Below are 19,786 nucleotides of genomic sequence, written 5' to 3' on the forward strand. Positions count from 1 at the left end.
TACAGAAGGTCTGCTCTTATTAAAAAAAAAAATTGAAAACAGGCCAAAGAAATGCCTTCACTTTCTATCGAAGCTCAGAAAAGCAAATACCCCTTCGCCACTCCTGCTCCCGCGGAGAAAACCGTGGTCCTGACACATTCTGACACGCTGCATCGTGCTCTAGTATTAAAAGTGCAAAGCTGATGCATGACTTCAAGTCTGAGCAGAGCATTATCAAAATAGCGGAGCAAATCCTTAAGGCTTCCCTGCACCATAGCTCACATATACTTACAAAGATCAGAGCGTAAGAAATTTCTCTGGTATGATGGCTGCGTCCGTTACACCTCTGCCACCCTGAGCTGAATAAAGTGGTATACAAGGTGAATGGGTAGCAATGATTCACTTTTGTTTTCTGCATGCCTTTGGTCATGGCACATTGTTGTCTGATCCACACAAGTAAAACCTGTTGCATAGCCGTGGGAACATTTTTTCCCTTGGGGAGTGCTGCGAGTTTATTCCGTGTAATATCTGTAATTCATGTTGTCTTTGCAGAGTGTAGCCTTCGTCATTTATCAATTGATATATAACGAGGCTGATCATGCTGTATTTCTCATAGAAGAAAAAAAAAAGTGTGAGAAACATACACAAGACTGAAGCCATAATTGAAGAAAATACAAAAAAGAAATACCTCAATCCACCTGTTGGGAGCAGTTTGAGAGGTTCAGTGTCCTGCTCGTCTTGCATGGCCTCCCCCCAGATGTGAAACTTTGGTCACTTTTTGAAGACATCAGAGTGTATAATTGTCATGTAACGCTGTATCTTCACACTAACTTTAAAGCTTTGATGATAACAAATATATTACAAGACCTTTAAAGACCATATTTTCAATTTAGACACATTTTAGTGAATGCTCTGTGAAGGGGTAAGCACTGGTACATAAACCCTGAAAGAACATCAATCACTGAAAGTAATTATTCGGTTCTATTACAATACCACTGGCTCTAGAGTAACAAATTCACACAAGAAATGTGAGTTAAACACCGTCTGCTGTTTACATATAACATTTTGCAATTAATGCTCCATCACCATACATACATACAGTTAAAAGCCAGATTTACATAATAAATACCAATATTAGTATAATAATCATCTTCCTAAATATAATAAAATAAACAATTTGGTGTTATTGCGTTACCACCAGCACCCCAGAAGAAAGTCAGTCACAATTTGGTCCTCTTGTGGTGTGAGGATGTCTTTTATTTGCAGCTCTCACAATGATCGAAGTTTCCCATCTCTGGTTTGCATGTTTTGAAGTTGGAGATATCCAGATCCTCCATCAGCAGAGGGTGCTGCAGCACTGTTCCTCCTTGCCACGCCTTTCTTTAACCTGTTGGATATGCTGTTATCTTATGGGATCCGCATGTACAAGAGCTGTGATGCAACAAAAGATTAAACCGTTGCATAACCTGTTTCTCCAGCAGAGGAAGCTACAACACAAAAACAAAGTAGATGAAAGAGACACTATTGTTCATTTTGTGTATAGTATTGTCTAATTAATATATTTTTCTACAGACTATTTAAGCGTCAAAATTTAAATATAGAAAAAAGATTTGATTATGGTATGTGATTGAACATGGAAACTTATCACAGATCTTCTGTTCTTCTTCATCTTCTTCTATTACGATTATTATGTTTATGTTGTTTATTTTCTTTGTAACTGCTTTGTAGGCCCTGTATGATGTTATTCTTTAGATAATACAGTACTGACATACATTTTGGATAAAGTCTCATAAACTATTAAAAGCATCTTTCCTACATCCAGTTCGCGTCTCATGTCCCTCTTGTAGTACCACCTCCCGTCCCACAGGCGGCGCCGCGCTCGATACGCGGATGGTGTAGCAAAAAAGGAAGGGTGTCTCTCTCCTCTTGTCAGTATTATGAATGAAAGTCGGCTTTAGACTGGATTTACTGCTGCGAAACATCATCTTTAAGGTGTTTATAGACGAGCCGGTCTGAGCTCGTAGCTTGATCAAGATGTCGGCGAGCGCTGTGTACGTCTTGGATCTGAAAGGAAAGGTAAAGTAACGGGGCAGCGGTGCTAAGCTAACGTTAGCCTAGCCTAGCAGCTAACAGATTATGATGTGGCTCAATCTGCGGCTCTGAGCACATCTGTACAGAGTACGTTAAATGCTCTTTATAGGTTGGGTTTTTTTTCTCAAGTTGTCATCGTAATCAGCAGTTTGCACGACAACAAGGTGGTGGAATGTAGAATTTGTTACTAAGATTGTAATGGTCCAGTAATATCGACTGAATAAGAATCAGGTGACCAGCTGTTACTGCAAAATGATCTCTGAACTTCAACATGTTTATTGAAGACGGGTACAAAAAACAGATGTCACGTTTTTGTGTTTAAAGTGGAACAAATGTGTTGCCTCCGCCCACTTTTCTGACAGTGTATAAAGACACGTACATGATGTACGTGTCTGTATATACTGTCAGGTATGCTACATCATTCTGTGTCGTCAGGGAGTGAGTGAGGGGTCTCTCCTTTTAAATAAACCAACAATTTAATTGGATTAAAGTCTTCTTGAACGTCTGTTGATTAAAGACTCATTTGTATATTTTATTGTATGTAAATAACCTCATAACAACAAGCACCACACTTGTCGCACTTGATAACTTTTATAGACCGTAAAAACATTTTAGTTTATTTATATATCTCTGACAGGTCCTGGTATTTCACACACATGAGACAACTTACAAAATCTGTATGATTTTGTTTAACATGAGCAGCTCAAAGTGAAAGGACCAAAAAAAAAAAAAACACAATGTGAAATGAAGTCCAAAGGTACAAAGTGTTTCTTTTAGGATGAAACTTTAATCAGATTGTTCCTCTGAAGTGGATTCATTGTTACTGTCGCGTGATTCATTTTCACTTGTGCCCTCATGTGCTGATTTGAGCTCCCTGATTCAAACCTTTTTGTTCAAGCCTTCAGTCTCTTTCTGCTATTAGGATAAACACTGGCACACAATCAAGTCATCTTTTTGTGTCATTGCCTCTCTTTCTCCGGTTGAATTCACTGAGGAGTTGCACGAAAGCGAATTCTCTTCAAATGCTACCATCAGATTTAAATATGCTATCATGTTTTTATTAAATTAAAATAGTTCATCTATCCATCTATGGTTGGAGACTTTGTTTTGATTGATCAATTTTACATTTGAATGCTTTGGGAATCGTTCTATTAACACGGTGTGTCTCTCTCAGGTCCTGGTGTGTCGAAACTACCGCGGGGATGTGGACATGTCCGAGATCGAGCACTTCATGACCCTTCTGATGGACAAAGAGGAGGAAGGCACGCTCTCTCCCATCCTGGCCCACGGAGGAGTGCGTTTCATGTGGATCAAACACAACAATCTCTACTGTATCCTTTCTGCTTCGAAGTCTGTTACCGTCGACTTGGTTCCCGGCTCCTGCGGTTTAAATTCTTGACAAAAATTGCACACCAGTGGTTGCAACATCCAAGAAAAATGCCAGCGTCTCACTGGTTTTCTCTTTCTTGTACAAAATTGTTCAGGTAGGACTGAGTTCTTTTTTTTTTTTTTTTTCTGATTTGCTTGCAGCTGTTTAAGTTCATCACATCGATCATACACGATTGTAGGTTGACAGCAGTGAATGGACACGTTTTTCTTTTTTTGCGTTCTTCAGGTCTTCTCAGAATATTTCAAAGAACTGGAGGAAGAAAGCATCAGAGATAATTTTGTCATCATTTACGAGCTCATGGATGAGCTGATGGACTTTGGATATCCTCAAACCACCGACAGCAAGATTCTGCAAGAGTGAGTATCCTGTTACTCACAACTCCGCTGAATCCAATTCACTGGGTTCACATTCCTCAGAGATGTAACCAGTTGGAATTATCAGTTTTGCTTAACGTTGAGTCATTTCTATTTATAAAGCACATAAGAAACATTGGTTAGACGTCACTCTCACCTCACAGGGAGAATATCATCCATTTGTCTTAATGTATGGATTTTGTTTGGGTACTGCTTCCACAGTCAAAAAAACCCCACTTTTGAGACTAATTATTTACGCTCAGTAGCTCTCGGGCATAAATGTGAACATGTTTGACCTTCTGTGTCTCTGATATGACGTGGACTGGGAGTCCGAGCTGCATAAAGCAGCAGAAAAGCTGAATGAGTGGATGACAATCAGCGGGACGCAAATAAAAACAAACATATTGCAGCTGACGTCAGTAGGATAAAAGCAAAAGACTCGACTCAGCCTGCACTACAATCCTGCATTTGTAGGTGAATAATTCGATGTTTAATGATACATTTTATAGTGATTCACAATAAGGGTTACTGGAAAATCGAAAAGTTCAGTTGGAAAAAATACAATTTGAATTTTACAAAGGTGTGTTTGTTTTCAGTTTAAAAAAAAAAAATGGAGAAAAAAGAGAGATGTCATGGCTTTACAGTCCAAAGTGGTGTTTCGACTATAAAGCCACGTGTTCCTTCCATAAGAGTCTTTAAGACTTTACAACCAATTGTTTATTAATAATATGCATATTTTCATATATTAATCAGAGTTGCTTTTCCCATCTCCAACATTGAGTGAGAGGCAGTATCGCCAGTCCAGCACAAGACGAACAGGAAGAACATCTCTCACAAACACACTGAAGCTTAACACATTAACCCAACAAGCATGTTTTTGGGACTGTGGGAGGAAACGCAAGTACCTGGAAAAGCTCAAGCATGAGCCAAGCATTCAAACTCGACACATTAAAGTCTTTCTTTTCGATTCTGACTCGATTCTGTATTTATGCTGTGAGGTAACGTCTAAACATCCATTAAAACACGACGCGCTTGTAGTTCCAATTGTTGAAAAACTATGATAGTGTTGTATTTTCCTGGATGCCCGAACGCCTCTTTGTTACAACCCCATTACTGCATACAAATGGCTAAACTGACATTTTATCATTTATTTTTATTAAGACCATAATTCCTACTCGTTAATCGCAGGCAGTCAACGGTGACGAGTTGTGAATAAGCAGAAATAAATACTAAAAATGTAGATAACGGTTTGAAGAATAATATGATTCATGATTCATGCCTACAGAAGACAGTTAATACATTTCATTGTTGCGTTCACTGTGTTGAAACACTTCAAGTACATTTATTGTAGCTTAGTCACATTTTGCAGCTGTTTTCTGCAGATTTGAATGTCATAAGGAGCTTATTGTCCTCACCATGAGGAACTGTAAATGACGGTTTAGACTTCCAGGACGGTTGTGAATGCAGACTTGCAGTAAACTAACTCTGCCACCCCCCCCCCCCCCCCCACTGTGTTCTCTGTGATAAGTCACACCGTCCTCCCTTGTAGCGATCGCAGCCCCTCCTCTCTTTTCTGTTGCTCACAGAGGAAATTTTTTCCCTCTCTGCAGTTCTGCCTCATCGTTTACATTTTTGTCTCAGATACATAACCCAGGAAGGGCACAAGCTCGACACTGGCGCCCCGCGACCGCCGGCCACAGTCACTAATGCAGTCTCCTGGAGGTCAGAGGGCATCAAGTACAGGAAGAACGAGGTCTTCCTGGACGTCATTGAGTCAGTCAACCTCCTGGTAGGAGCACCTTGTTTTGGAAGGCCTGTGTTGCATAAGGAGCGCCAGTCACTGCGTCCGTAAACTTCCTCCCTGCATGTGTCACAACACTCTCACAGTGTCCGGCTGTGCTTTATCGTCTGTCACGAGATTTCTTCAGGTGACTTTACCTTTTTCCGAATCTCCTTGTCTTTCAGGTCAGTGCCAATGGTAACGTCCTCCGTAGCGAGATCGTGGGCTCCATCAAGATGCGCGTGTTCCTCTCCGGGATGCCCGAGCTGCGGCTCGGCCTGAACGACAAGGTTCTGTTTGAAAACACCGGAAGTGAGTTTCCATTTTGTTAACGATTTCAGCTTAACTGATGCTTCACGATTGAAAGATTCTTTTAATGTAGACATGCTATTTGGTTAATAATTCATTTGCATTTGATTTTATGGACTGCGCAATGAGTCGTGTATGCATTTTCAACTATAACTACTTTAGAAGCACAAAGTAAGGTTGAGTCAGAGCAACTTCTTTGAGAAATGCTCAACTAAAGGTTTTCCCTTGGATACTCTTGATTTCCTCCCACAGTCCAGAAACACGCATTTGAGGTCAATTGGTGACTCAAACTTGCTCCTAGGATGTAAATGTGTCTGTCTCTCTGTGTTTGTTGGATGAATGGAACATTATCTGTTTTCTGACTGCTATTTTGATACAGCCATTTTGATTACATGTGAGGCAACTGAAATAAAGATTGTTTATTTTATTTTTATCCACAGGAGGGAAAAGCAAATCAGTCGAGCTCGAGGACGTCAAGTTTCACCAGTGTGTTCGTCTGTCTCGCTTCGAGAACGACCGCACGATCTCCTTCATTCCTCCCGACGGAGAGTTTGAGCTCATGTCCTACCGCCTCAACACTCACGTAAGAATCATGCTTCCCGAGCACCCAGTCGGGTACACTGTGCCCTTTTTTACCGTCACATATATTGTCAAACAGAAAGTAAAATCAAGCTTTCGCCCCACAAAAAAAAATAGACTTCTTGAATATAACATGATTTCACCTTTTCCTACCTGCAGATCTGCGGCTTCTAATGCATTTATTTGGCCACAGGTTCACAAAACCTTGTTTAAAGAAAAAGAAAAAATAATCCAAAAGTTTAGATTGAGGTGATTTAGGTTGGCAGCAGATTATCTTGTATTTATCATCACGATAAATCAAATCAAATCTCATTGAGCTGGCCAAAATGTATCAACAAGAAGCAAAATACAATCAAATATAAAAAAAAGTAAGACTTTATTCACCCATTTGGCAAAATCACATCAGCGCCACATTGCACACAGATGATAAGGATATTAAAGAACGATTCAAATGTAACACGTCTAAATATTAATGAGAAAATGTAAATTTTAAATTAGCAATTAAAGACCAGAATTTACAACATAATAGATAAATAAATATACTGTAGATTCCATATTTAGAAAATGTACATCTTCACAATATTTACAACAGATTACATGTATCTGCTTACATTGAGGTAGTAGTGTTAAAACAGTTTCACTGGTTATGAATTATGTGGATGAATTCATTATAGATCAGCAAACACCAGCAGAATCAGTAGTTTGGCAGCTCTTTGGGCCGTTGTGGTGCAAGCAGGTAAATTGTGATCAATAGTAGATCTCTTATCGTAAGCACATTATTTTCCATCATATTAGATTTACAGCCAAACACAGATAAACAACTGGTGCTGAGTCAGATGCGAGAGATTGTATCTGTTTACTGAGGGAAGATGTTTTTGAAAGGCGCATCAAGTAAATATTTATGGCCAAAAGTCTTTTCCTGGGGAAAAAAACAACCAAATGAGACTGGAGCCCAGCCAAATATGCCTGTGTTGAACTGAAATGACACTGCTTCATCAACAACCGTATAAAAATGATTCCCATTGTTGAAAGTGTAAATCATTAAAAACTAGAACATCACAGAAAAGGAATATATAACAAGCTGTAAGAAAACATTCATGATAAAATTTCACAAGAAGGGAATATAACAGTTGTCTCTCAGTGTCTTTATCGAATGTTTTATTCTAACTAGAACTCTATAAAACCCTTTTTATAAGAGTGATAATTCATGGACCAAAGCCTTTTACCAATAATGATTCATGAATCATTTTTCATGACTTGTTTAGTACCATCATAAACAAACCTGCTTCTGTCAAAAAAGAAAGAATGAAAGAGTTCCTGAATCAGCAAACTTGGAGAGCTCACAGAATACTCCTTCTGTCGTGTCTCACTCCAAAGTCATCTTCAAAAGCATGTGTTCTTACTACATTTACTGTAATTTAGATTTACTATAATCAGTCACTCTCTGTCAGCACATTATTATTTTTGTTAAATAATTTTTTAACTTTTAATATCATTGCTCTTATCCCATTTCAACCCACACATTTTTATCTCACAGCTTTATTCGGTCAAACTTTAGAAAAAAAGAAATGTTACATAATGTTACACAACCGGCCCTAAGGTTTGCACAATCTGTGTTTTTCCCCTGAATTTCTTTTACATGAACACAACGCAGTTTCCACACATAACTGGACGAATGTGTGTACAACACGTTGGTACTAATGGGAAAGGGAAAAAAAACAATGGTATCTTACATGGACTACTCCTGTTTTCTTATTGCAGTGTGCCATCGTTTCCACTAGGTGGTGACTGTGACACATCCTATGTAAGCTGGCATTAGTTTTAGCGGCCATGCATCCATTTGTGGGTGGAGGCAGGGTACACACAGGCAAAGAAACATTCACACAATTTCGGTTCACTAATTGACCTCACATGGTTTTATTTTATTTTTTCATACATAGAAGTAAACTGAAGTACCCAAAAACACCTCAATGCTCAGGTAGAACATGCCCAGAATGGCTTTCAAAACAAACCTAAACTCAAACCTTTCTCAACACGAGTGCCATGAGCATCAACATGAGTTCAGTGAATGATGAAGGTGGACTGAAAAACAGTTTACTTCCAGTTGAAATACGTTGTTTGTGTCTCAGGTGAAGCCCCTGATCTGGATTGAGTCTGTCATCGAGAAGCACTCCCACAGTCGCATCGAGTACATGATCAAGGTGGGTCACTTTGTGGAAGTCAACTCCTTCCTACCTGAGTATCATTCTGGTACATAAAACAAACAATTTAGTATTAAACTTAGAGCTCAGACTAAGTTAAGTAACTGTTAAGCTCACTATCATAACAGAACTAATCTGGGGGGGGATTATCGTATAGTTTATGTCATGTGTCACGCCGTTGTGCATGGTAACCCCATCAAAATAAGAAGCCACCCACCGGTTTATCAGCTTGCGGAGGCGGTGCGTCGTGCTAAACTCGACCTGCTTGTTTTTGCTTCTCAGGCAAAGAGTCAGTTCAAGAGGCGTTCCACGGCCAACAACGTGGAGATTCACATTCCTGTGCCAACGGATGCTGACTCGCCCAAATTCAAGACCACAGTGGGCAGCGTGAAGTGGGTGCCCGAGAACAGTGAGATCGTCTGGTCCATCAAGTCCTTCCCTGTGAGCAGAAAGTGTGACTCACAAGTTTCATGCATAGGGTTGCTCACGTGGAGTTTGCTTTGCTTAGTTGTCCCGGTGAAAGTTTTCCTTTATTAAACCGCAGAGATGAACATTTGTTGTTTGTTTTGGACATGCCCGTGTTGCCTCTTCCCGCAGGGTGGAAAGGAGTATCTGATGCGAGCCCACTTCGGTCTGCCCAGTGTCGAGGCTGAAGACAAGGAGGGGAAGCCACCCATCAGTGTCAAGTTTGAGATCCCGTACTTCACCACTTCAGGCATCCAGGTGCGTTTAATATGCTCATGTCACACTGAAACTCCTCAATAGTCATTTATCAAACCCTGTCCAGCCACTCAAATAGCCCCTTTACCAACGGTTCAGACCTGGATTCAGACATCTGGCCCTTCCCAGCACATCAGGAATTTAAACAATTCACATTTATACTGTTTGCGGCCAAAGGGGGCAGTAAGGGTGCGTTGTTAAACTCTGAGACTCCTCCTGTGGTTTAAAAAAAAAAAAAAAAGAAAAAGAAAGACATCTACAAGTTGAACCAGCTGCTTTTTCAGCTTGAACTTGGCTCTCTGCCTCCGTGTTACTCACAGTCCTGCGAAATGCTTTTGGGAACAGGTGAGCAGATTTATTGGAGTTTGATTGCGATTGTCATGAAGCGGCGACCAAATGTTTATTCTCCACGTTTGAAAAAAAAAAAAAAAAAACAACTGCTCGCCCGCCGCAGACTCCCACACATATGCTCACAGTGTAATCACAGTCGGTCGTGTGATTATGCTGAACGTGTAGCGCCGCAGCACAAAATAAAGTCTTCACGTAAGGACACAATGGCAGCTTGACAAACTCAGTTTCTCAATGTTATATTATTGCCTCAGAACAACAAAACACTGGTTTCCAAAAGTACATCTGTATAACTACACTTGAGTTTCACTTTAAACAAATGCAATGTCATGGTGTACTTTCTTTTATTTAAGGCACGGACTTTTGAGACATTCTCGGCGGTCACGTGACGGTTTAACGTGGGGTTGTAAAGCGCTGGTGCACTCATCCGAAAAAAAACCAAAACGGTTTTAAGGAAGGCAACACCACTGCTGATCAAGACTTTTTAAAATGAAACTTAAACTCTCACAGCAGATGAGTAACTAAAACCTCTGATTAAAATCTCATCTGCATTTTCTTGAATTTTAACCCGTCGACATGATTGAAATCAATAATCTGAAGTTTTCAATCGTCCGAATACAACTATGGCTAAGTGTAACCACACTGAGCTTAAGAAGCAGCTAGATGCTAAAGCATTTAATAAATTTTTTTTACTATTTCACCTTAAATTAAAGAGTGCCATCCCCCACAAACTGAATATAAATCATGAAACATCATCATTCTAATCACCGGTGCCTAAATGATCCCGTTTTGTAGAAGAATTTAGCCGCTTTATAGGAGAGAACTCGAGGCAGTAGAGTAGATTAGATTTAACAGTTGTGTTTTTGAGTCTCGTATCAAATCCAGCATATTCTCTGACAGTAGAGTTGTGCGAGAGGTCAGCCTCCAGCCGCCACGCACTCATTTACCACTCAACTTTTTTAATTCAGTTTTCTGTCTGACTCCCATTAAAAGAGTTAAGATGTCACATTTTCCAGCTTCTCCACATTTCCTCCGCCAGTCGATAAAATGTTATTAACTCGTATGGACATTATGCAGCCCACTCGGAAACAAGTAGCTCAATCCCAAGTTAATTGAAATGCATGAATCTTGTAAGTTCAGAGCAGGAGGCTGGCATTATAAGAATGCTTTGCTATTTTTCCGAGGTAATTTGGCAGCTAAAAGAAGTAATCCCCCCTTTTTTTTTCCTCCCTTTTGTCCTTTTAAAGTCTTTAAAATGAACAGATGTTGCAATAAGAGCAGTTGCATTGAATCGGTGTGGTGGGAACGGCTGGTTTGAACCGGCTGCAAACGTTCCTGAGATGAAGCTTTTTTTTATTGATGAAGACTGAATAACATTTCCCGTCTTGACATCAAGTGCAGGTTGTGTAGACTTGGCTCAGATCAATCACATCAATCTGGGTGATTGTTTTGTTGAGGATTTATGATTCCTTTTCAAATCAGTCTGGATGATGTGGATGGTACTGGGGGTTTCCTGTGATCGCTGCATGAACGACTTATCCAGTTTCCCACGCATGTTTTGCAATCCTTGTAAACTGCATTGGATAAGTCTTTACATAGAATGTATTTTTCCCCATTTAAAAAAAAAAAAAAGCATCTTTAATGAGTTATAAGTATTAAGTCACCAAATCCATCTTTACATCAACATGACCAAGTAAATCGACATGTGTAATCCGTGATCGGGAGTTTATTGGGTTTATTTTGCTTCACTGATGATACTTGACGATGTGCTCTCTTTCAACTGGCCAGTTTTTGTCAATTTCCGGTTGACGTGTGACATAACAGACCACATCATTGTATTCATTAACAAACTAAACTATTAAACGATTATCAATCTCCAATTAAACCCCCATCCATTCATCCATCTTCCATGCTGCTTTATTTGGGAAATTTGGGGTCACCAATCAACCTCATATGCATGTTTTTGGACCATTAGAGGAAACTGGAGTAGCCATACCCCCACCCCACCCCCCCGGCCAGGCCTGGCCGGTATTTAAACCCAGACCTTCCCACAGTTTGTTTTCTACTCTTGTAAATATTTAGAGCAGAATGCATCTCTGACCTGGTTTAGAAACATTTAGGTGCCAGAATCAGTTTTCTGGTGAATTTGCTTTTGAAGTTCTTCACTCGCTTTGGTCGCCGAAAAACTTCTCCCACTGTTGATACTGTCCCCCCACCACCACCACCAACACCACCATTTCACAGACCACCTATTAAGAGCCATAATGCCATCGAGCCCCAGTGTCAGGCCTGTAACCTTTCTCTTATTATAGGGCAACATCAGACTCTAATGCAGCTCTGTAACGCCACTCTACGTGTGAGAAGAGGCCACGAGGTTTAATTAGACACATGTAAATATCAAAGCTTGAGAAAGTTCCTCTTAACTCCACCACTAAGTGCAGGGCAGCACACATGTTGAAGTATGCATGATGCACGTTACTCCACCGTATAAATTTTTACTAGGAAATGGAGTGAGGCCACAATTTGACTGAATGGCAGTAAGATCAGAGGTGTTGCTGCAGAGTCTCAAATCTTGGCTCTTTAGGTGATGCAGAGGGAGCCCAACGAGCTGGCAGATGGCTTTTTGGACGGTGCCATCTACTAAGAGCCTGATAAATGCAGACCACACATGCAGTCTGTACTTACCAAACGCGATACAACAAACATCCTCCTTTCCCCTTCTCATCTCCCCAAGCCATAATGATATTTTGTGGAGGGCTGCTTTTGAAGCCGTTTTGCTGACTGCGTAGCCACGGTCAGGCCCGGCGCGTGTTTGGCTGCTAAGGCTCTGGGGAGAAGTGCTGTGCCGGCAGACTCGGTGATCCCATGTCTATGTGTTTGTCGTCACGTCTCTGTTGACCACGTCGCTCGCTCTCTCCCGTGCTGACCTCACTGTGTAGTGGAAGGTAATAACAAGGCGGCCGGTAGCGGCGGCCTCACCAGAGCCTCGGGCCCACAGGATTCCTGTACAGTCTGTCCCGCCGCTCAGCTGGGAACTGGCACAGCGTGGCGGCGTCTCCTGGAGCGGGGTCACGTCGGATTGAAAATGGCTCCGCTCGCATGTTTTTTTTTTTTTTTTTTCCTTCTTGAAAATAAAGAGTTTTCATGCAGACATACACGGAGGCTATAAAACCTCGGCTGCAGTTGGTTCCATAGGGAAGAGCTCCAATCAGAAAATTAAACATTTTATCGTGCACAAATCCTATAAACAAGACATAGTAAAGCTGCTTTTGTGCCCGTTCGGGGTCCGAAACGCTGCCCCAAGATTTTCCTTGGAACACCAACTTAAAGAAGCAAAGTCTTTCATTATTTCTGCAAAGCTGAAGACGGCTCTGATTTCGGAGCCCTGAGAAAACTGGAAAGCAGCAAATTTCGACTGAAAAGCTTTATACGGAGGCATGCACTGATGTATATTAAAAAAAAAAGTTTTATAGGGGAGAGTTATACAAAGGAATACAGCAATCAGAAAGTTAAATTCCAACACAGAAAAACGTTTTCATCCACAATTGCTACAGTCATGGAACACATTCTTACATTTACAGAAGTTTTCAATGCGATGTTCATTTCTAGTTTTATACCTCTAGGAATTCCTAGAAAACATCTTGAAAACTCCTCTGAGCTGTCCTGATTTTTACCTCCAGAACAGGATTAGATGAGCCGTTCAGGGACGTTTACCTAAACAAACCAGGTTACGTTCTTTATTCCTCGATGGTGTTCATGTAAATTGCAAAATCGCTCTGCTCAAGTCCAACCCATGGGCAAAGAACTGAAAAAGAAAGAAGCCGTCGCGATCCTCAAAAGTAGCCCAACCCTGGAAACGCTAATCCAGGGTAGAAACTGCTCAGTTTTTAATCCAGAAAACTGAAAACAGCTCAAATCTCTGAGGCAACTGGAACACAGTTTTAATATTACAGGAAGTTTTATTGGAAAAAAAGCTTTGCATGCAAACGCATTAATAACCTGATGGCGGTTCGTTTTGTATGGCGGAATCTCACTTTATCCTTTTCTCACCTGACTGGGGAAAAACACTGAGCAATCAATGTTCGGCAATGATCAGGGTATATTTAGAGCCACTTCTTGTAATCCAGCTCTGTGGTAACACTCGGCTGGTGAAACGTCGGTTGATGGCTTGTGAAAGTTGTATCTTGATTTTGCTGATGCGTGTTTTTTTCTTTTTTCTTTTTTGCTCTCTTCTCTGCCAGGCCTCGAAAAAAATACAGTTATGGAAATTAATTTCTTGTCCCTTGAAAGTTGGTTTGTAGCCGCTTCCCTTTTCTCAGGCTTACTCATACTAGCACTTCCTCATGCACAACACTACTCTTACTACGACTGGCGCTGGTTTAAAGGTGCCCTTTGAATATCGAATATTGAGGTGTAAATGGTTGCTCTGAAGATTCGTGCCGGGGATGGTTTCAGCAGCTTTGGTTCCAAGTTGTCAGAAGATGATCAATGTTCTTCGAAAAATAGGTTCAATTGACAAATTGGGACAGGACAGTGAGGCCATAGCGGGCATAAACGTGGTTAAGCTGTGATGAGGAACGTATAACAGTCATTGATTCAGCCTTTGCAGTTAACGCATAAGAAACATACTTTTTAATCAAACTATAATCAGAAGTGCTTCTTTCATATAAGCTCACCAAGAGACACATTCTCGGGCCGCGAAAGCGCTAAGCTTTCATTGCGTTTTGGGGTGTCTTTTTGAGAACTCAACGACTCCATCTCTGTGTAAACGGGGTAAAATGCAACTTTCTGAAAAATGCTCGGGGCTCCGTCGACGTTGTAGACTGCCCAAACGTTGTGACTGCACATGAGCACCACAGCCATAGTAGCCAGAGTTCTTCTGCACATGTGCAGTAGAAGGACAATAACAATGATGGTTGTCTCCAGAGTGTCGTGACTCCCAGTCCATATTCTCCTGGGACTCGGTGGTTTTATATTTAAGAGTTACCCGTAATAACAAATCGACTTGATCCTCTGTCTGTACGGATGTCCGTGAACGACCCGGTAACCGTTCGGGATCCCCAAAATTAGCTGGAGGATGGACCCCGGTGAACTTCCCTTAACTCATTTGTACTCCTGTTGGAAACATATAAAGTGCAAAAAAACCCTTCATGAATTTCTTCTGTATTTGTGTTCGTCTGACGAGCAGAGCAGTACCACCAGTGACCATAGGGGGCAGTGTTGAAATCAGAAGCTAATAAATAATAGTTCTGGTGGAAGTGTTTTCAGTGCATCTTTGTGGCGCCTCAAACCCACAGACCATCTCTGCTTTCAATCCCGACATTAGTGCTTTTCTTTCCATTGCAGTTATCACGGACTCAGTTCTTCTCTCTAAAATAATTGTGCTATTCTCTCCTTTGTTTATTGAATTAGAGCCTTCTATTGGACTGAATGCAAAATGCTCAGTCTCACCTGTTCAATGCATGAAATTCTGAGAGCAGTGACATTCTCACTCTCAGAAATGTATCCGAGCTGTAAGCAGAAAAGCTTATGGATGGATGAACAGTTAAAAACAAAATAAGCGAGAAACATTTTACAAATATTCAATGTTTAATTTTCTTAAACCGTCTACGTTTTTGCAGCTTTAAGTAATACCTTAATGTCTTTGTGGAGGCTTTGGAAATGATGGGCCTCAGAAATTAAAGGATTTACTGCCATTTCAGAAGTTTTTTTTTTTAAAGGGTGATGTTTGTTTTTCAGGTGCGCTACCTGAAGATCATTGAGAAGAGCGGCTACCAGGCGCTGCCGTGGGTACGCTACATCACTCAGAACGGAGGTGGGTGAAGAGTTTACTGGCGCCGCTCGTACACTGTGCCCATATGTGCAGGTATTAGGCAACAGTTGGGCAACGCAGTGCAATATGGTGGGAACTAACCTTGAGCACATGCAGCTCTATGAAAAGGGGATACACTGTAGAACATGAGGCAATGTGGCAACGTCCTGCGAAATGTGAGAAAGTGAACTTTTTTTTTTTTTTTTTAATTCTTCCTCCACTTGCGCTTCCCTCATCTTCTCACTGACATTGCACATGTTGGTCTTTTTGCTAATGTTGCCACTAATTGGCAAACATCCTCATCTCATTTCCTTCGTGTTCCATTCATTCTGGGTGGAAAGCGTCAGCTGCCTGCCTCCACTCGATTTCTCTCCCAATTCTCTCTCTTTTTCTTTTGTGCATTTGATTAAGTCGTGTCCATTTCCTCCCCCAGATTACCAGCTCCGGACCCAGTAGGCAGCGGCAAGCAGGTGGAAATCAGACGGGGTGGAGTCCGGCCACTAATGTGCTATTATCAATGGCAGGTGGCGGCCACGACACCGGAGGGCTGTCAGTATCTTACTTTTTTTTTTTTTTTTTTTTTTTTTTGTTTAGGTCTTTGTATCGGTTGAAGTTTTATTGATTTATGATCAATGCAAATATTAGATGGAGCCTTCAGATCTGTGCAGTTCGAAAACAAGGTTACATTTCACAGAAAGAGCAGGAGCGATGTTTACAGCGGCCGACACAGTGCAGGGTTGTGTACAATCTTACCACAGCGGAGTCAGAATGTTACAGATATCATTCAAAGTTACTGTAATCAGGTCAACAACACACTCGGTGAGTCTGAGCAAGACTTTTCTTTTGGGTTTTTTTTTTTTGTTTTTTTTTTTTTGTACCAAGCTGCTTTGTTCTGCCACAATTCCTTTTCCTCCATTTGTTGATTATCTGTATATATTTGTTACATGTCAATGAACTTTGATCAGTGTTATTAGTTTAAAAACAAAACAAATTAAAAGCAGAGTTTACTGTTTTTTTTGTATTATTGCCTCCGTGTGCCAGAGAAACGCCTTCCCGCTTGCCTGCTGAGCTTTCTTTGTCATGTCCGTTCAGCGTCGCAGTGTCATGTATAAGTCACGCCGTGAGTTTTAAGTTGCACAGTGAGCAGAACACCCCCCACCCTCCCACCCCCACCGTGTCCCTTTGCTCTGTCTGTAACCACAATCTTTTAAAATCAGTAAATGTCTGTTTAGAGAAAACTCCTCCATCGTGCGCTTGCGTCATTTTTGTTGTCACGGTGTCATACGAATGCACCTGTCCCATGAGGACAGAAGGTTGGGGGGGAGGGGGGGGTTCCTGTGGTCGCAGTTTTTTTTTTTGTTGTTTTTTTCCACCCCCTCTTGGAGGTCTTCTCAAACAGTGCCACTCTTAATACCCACATGCCCCGTGATATCATAGGCAACCGAGTGCAAGCGCTCCGTAAACACGCTGGCGAGTTGGGGAGGATGTGACTCAACCTGCGGTCAACGGTCACAGACACGCTAGAAGAGAAATGTCGGGATGGACCCGCACAGGCTGCTTATTGTTCCTGCCAAGCCGGCCGGCAGCGGGCCCGCGTGAGGTCATCTTTTAAGTTTGTCTCGCAAGTGCAAGACTCCACACTCCCGTGAGTCACCGGCAGCAGGTGCGGAGGCTCGCGAGGCCACGTCGGTGACACAAAACGCCATATTTGTGCTCATCACAGGTTAGCGCTCTCTCTCTCTCCGCTTAGCGAGAAGCTGCTGGCCGGGTTTCCAGCCACAGTCTGTGAATGTGTGTGTGTGTGTGGCTGTATCAAGGGTTTTAAATAAAGCGGTGAAATCACCCAGTGGATGAGCCCCGTCAATACAGAAAATAAAAAAAGATTTTCTAAAAGAAAACCATAATTATGAAGTTTTAAGGAAATGGATTTCACTTATAGCGCTTTTCTCTCGATTCAACAACCTCCAAAGCTTTACACTTAATCACATCCACCCATTCACGCACCAATGGAGGCGGCTGCCATGCAAAAAGCGCTAATTTCATCCATTGGGGGCGTTTTGAGTGTCTCGCTCGGGGGCACTTCAACATGCGGACAAGGGGGAATCGAGCCAGAGACGCCCCAGGGTTTGTATTCAGCTTTTAATATGTTCAGCCTCTAATCAAATACATTGTTATAATAATGTAAAATCAATGTAAGGACAGTTATTAGTAGTTAGTAATGTTCAATCCCTCGCCTCTCCCCGTCCACTGCTCCTCAGGCAGGACACTGAACCCCCAGTGGTGCCCGAGCCCCTTCCTGTGTGATTCTGTGAGCGAATATGTGAATGTGACTGATGATAACAAACGCTGCTGAAGCAGTAAAATCTGGTTAATGGTTTAAAAAATCTTAAATCACAACTTGACTTGAAACCTATTTACCGGAGGAGATACGCCGAATAAACTCAGTCCTACTGACTGCAACATGAAAGGCGTGCGTGTGTGCGTGCGTGCGTGCGACCTTAAAATTACACGGTTTTCCGCCGTGGCTGTGATCAGCTTGAGCAGCCTCAAATTATCATGGGTTTAAGAGCTGCGTGCTGCTCTCCGCATGCCGCTCGTTTATCTCAGCTGTTCTGCGGCTGCCTCTTCTCGTCATTAGTCCTTCACAAGAAGCGCTCGCATGCAGATTATAGAGCATCTTTCACCCACTAATGAGTGAATTAGTCGGTAGACAGACCCGCAGAGCACAGACAGCTCGGGTAATGTGTCACAGGCACACTTCAATGATTCAAGTGGTTCCTTTTTTTTTAAGTTACAGTAACTTCAATTACATAATAAACTAATCAAGTACATTTTCTTTTTAGTATGTCATTTTCTCATCTTCAACCATGTCCTATACATTTAGTTTTTAATCACATCCCTGCAAGTTGATTCAAAACTCAGTCCTCCACAATATGCAATAATGCTACACTACACTGCCAAAAGTATTTGCTCAGCTATCCAACTCATTGAATTCAGATGCTCCAATCACTTCCATGGCCACAGGTGTGTAAAACCAAGCACCGAGGCACGGATGAGGCCACGTTTACACGTACCCGGGTTTTTACAAAAATGGATATTTTCCCCTCTATGTTTAAAAAAGTAATCTTCATCGATACAGATCGCATATACACCTGGTTCAGAGCGCTATGAGCATGCCAAATCTGTAGGGGGCAGTGTAACGAGAAGCATGAAGCTGTGATTTCCAATCAGAATCCTTGGAAAATAAACACAACATCACTAATTGTGAAGTATTTATTCGGCTACCCCCCTTTAGATACAACCAGAGACACAGAGTTTATCCACATCTCCACTGCGGCCGGAGTTTTTATGGAATCATCGTTTGTGGTGAGTCGTAGCTGCGTTTATGTGTAAATGAAAGGTCCAAACGCAGAGAAATATCAGTTTTTTTTAAATACCCGGGTACGTGTAAACGTGGCCTGAGTCTGAGTTTGGCGGTTGCCAGAGGAACAGCTCTTTTCTGACTGCTTTATACCAAATATAAAGTTTGGTGGATGTTTAGGGTGAAGGGTTGCTTTTCAGGAGTTGGGCTCGGCCTTTTAGTTCCAGTGAAATCTTCAGCATAACAAGACAGTTTGGACAATTTCATGCTCCCCAACTTTGTGGGAACAGTTTGGAGACGGTCCCTCCGAGACGGTTCCAACATGGAGGATCCAGTTTGACCGTCCTGCACAGAGTCCTGACCTCAACTCGATAGAAGCCCTTTGGGAGGAATTAGAGCCGAGGCTGCGAGCCGGGCCTTCTCTCCCCACATCAGTGTCTCACCAGTGTCACTCAAGTTCATCTATCTAACTAACTAACTAACTAACTAACTAACTAACTAACTAACTAACTAACTAACTAACTAACTAACTAATCCACTTGGGATTTGAACAGCTTCTCTACCTCTCACCTGTACGTCTGTGAAGGCAGGCGAGCAAATACTTTTGTCAATATAGTGTCTGATCCCATGTATTTTGCTGATATCAGTTGAGACGCAGAGTGAAGTCAGATGCACCTTTTTTTCCATCTTCAGATTTCAGATAATCTCGCATGTTGTTTTGCATGTGAATACACGTCTTATCTCGCAGCGATGTGAGGTTCAGGTATGAGACCGGTAATAACGCCTACTCAGACCAGATTAGTGATATCTTGTCTGCATCGAGCTTTTAAACCGTCTAGAGCCGAGATGGATCCCGTTGTGCG

General features: G+C 41.7%; 1 protein-coding gene across 2 annotated transcripts; it reads left to right on the plus strand.

Moving 5' to 3' along the window:
* Positions 1 to 1,848: 1,848 nt before the first annotated feature.
* Positions 1,849 to 17,404, plus strand: ap1m1 (adaptor related protein complex 1 subunit mu 1). 2 transcript variants are annotated; one of them, XM_080470094.1, is made up of 12 exons: positions 1,849 to 2,055; positions 3,245 to 3,401; positions 3,487 to 3,554; positions 3,686 to 3,816; positions 5,455 to 5,602; positions 5,779 to 5,905; positions 6,343 to 6,485; positions 8,611 to 8,682; positions 8,965 to 9,123; positions 9,280 to 9,405; positions 15,490 to 15,565; positions 15,996 to 17,404. In XM_080470094.1, exons 1-12 carry the CDS (start codon positions 2,014 to 2,016, stop codon positions 16,016 to 16,018), a joined length of 1,272 nt encoding a protein of 423 aa, XP_080326220.1. In that variant the 5' UTR covers positions 1,849 to 2,013; the 3' UTR covers positions 16,019 to 17,404. The 2 variants fall into 2 exon arrangements, with proteins under 2 accessions (XP_080326220.1, XP_080326221.1); XM_080470095.1 differs by having other exon boundaries at positions 1,861 to 1,891; positions 3,333 to 3,401; positions 15,996 to 16,803.
* The last annotated feature ends 2,382 nt before the right edge of the window (positions 17,405 to 19,786 follow it).

Source organism: Lipophrys pholis, assembly GCF_963383615.2.
Source record: "Lipophrys pholis genome assembly, chromosome: 1".
Taxonomy (NCBI): Eukaryota; Metazoa; Chordata; class Actinopteri; order Blenniiformes; family Blenniidae; genus Lipophrys; species Lipophrys pholis.

What these genes read in the sequence shown, in the direction of transcription:
- ap1m1 (XM_080470094.1), top strand. Translation starts at nt 2,014, where the DNA reads ATGTCGGCGAGCGCTGTGTACGTCTTGGATCTGAAAGGAAAG. An exon ending in GCATCGAGTACATGATCAAG is followed by an intron (nt 8,683 to 8,964) that starts GTGGGTCACTTT and finishes TTTGCTTCTCAG; the next exon opens with GCAAAGAGTCAGTTCAAGAG. An exon ending in CTACATCACTCAGAACGGAG is followed by an intron (nt 15,566 to 15,995) that starts GTGGGTGAAGAG and finishes TTCCTCCCCCAG; the next exon opens with ATTACCAGCTCCGGACCCAG.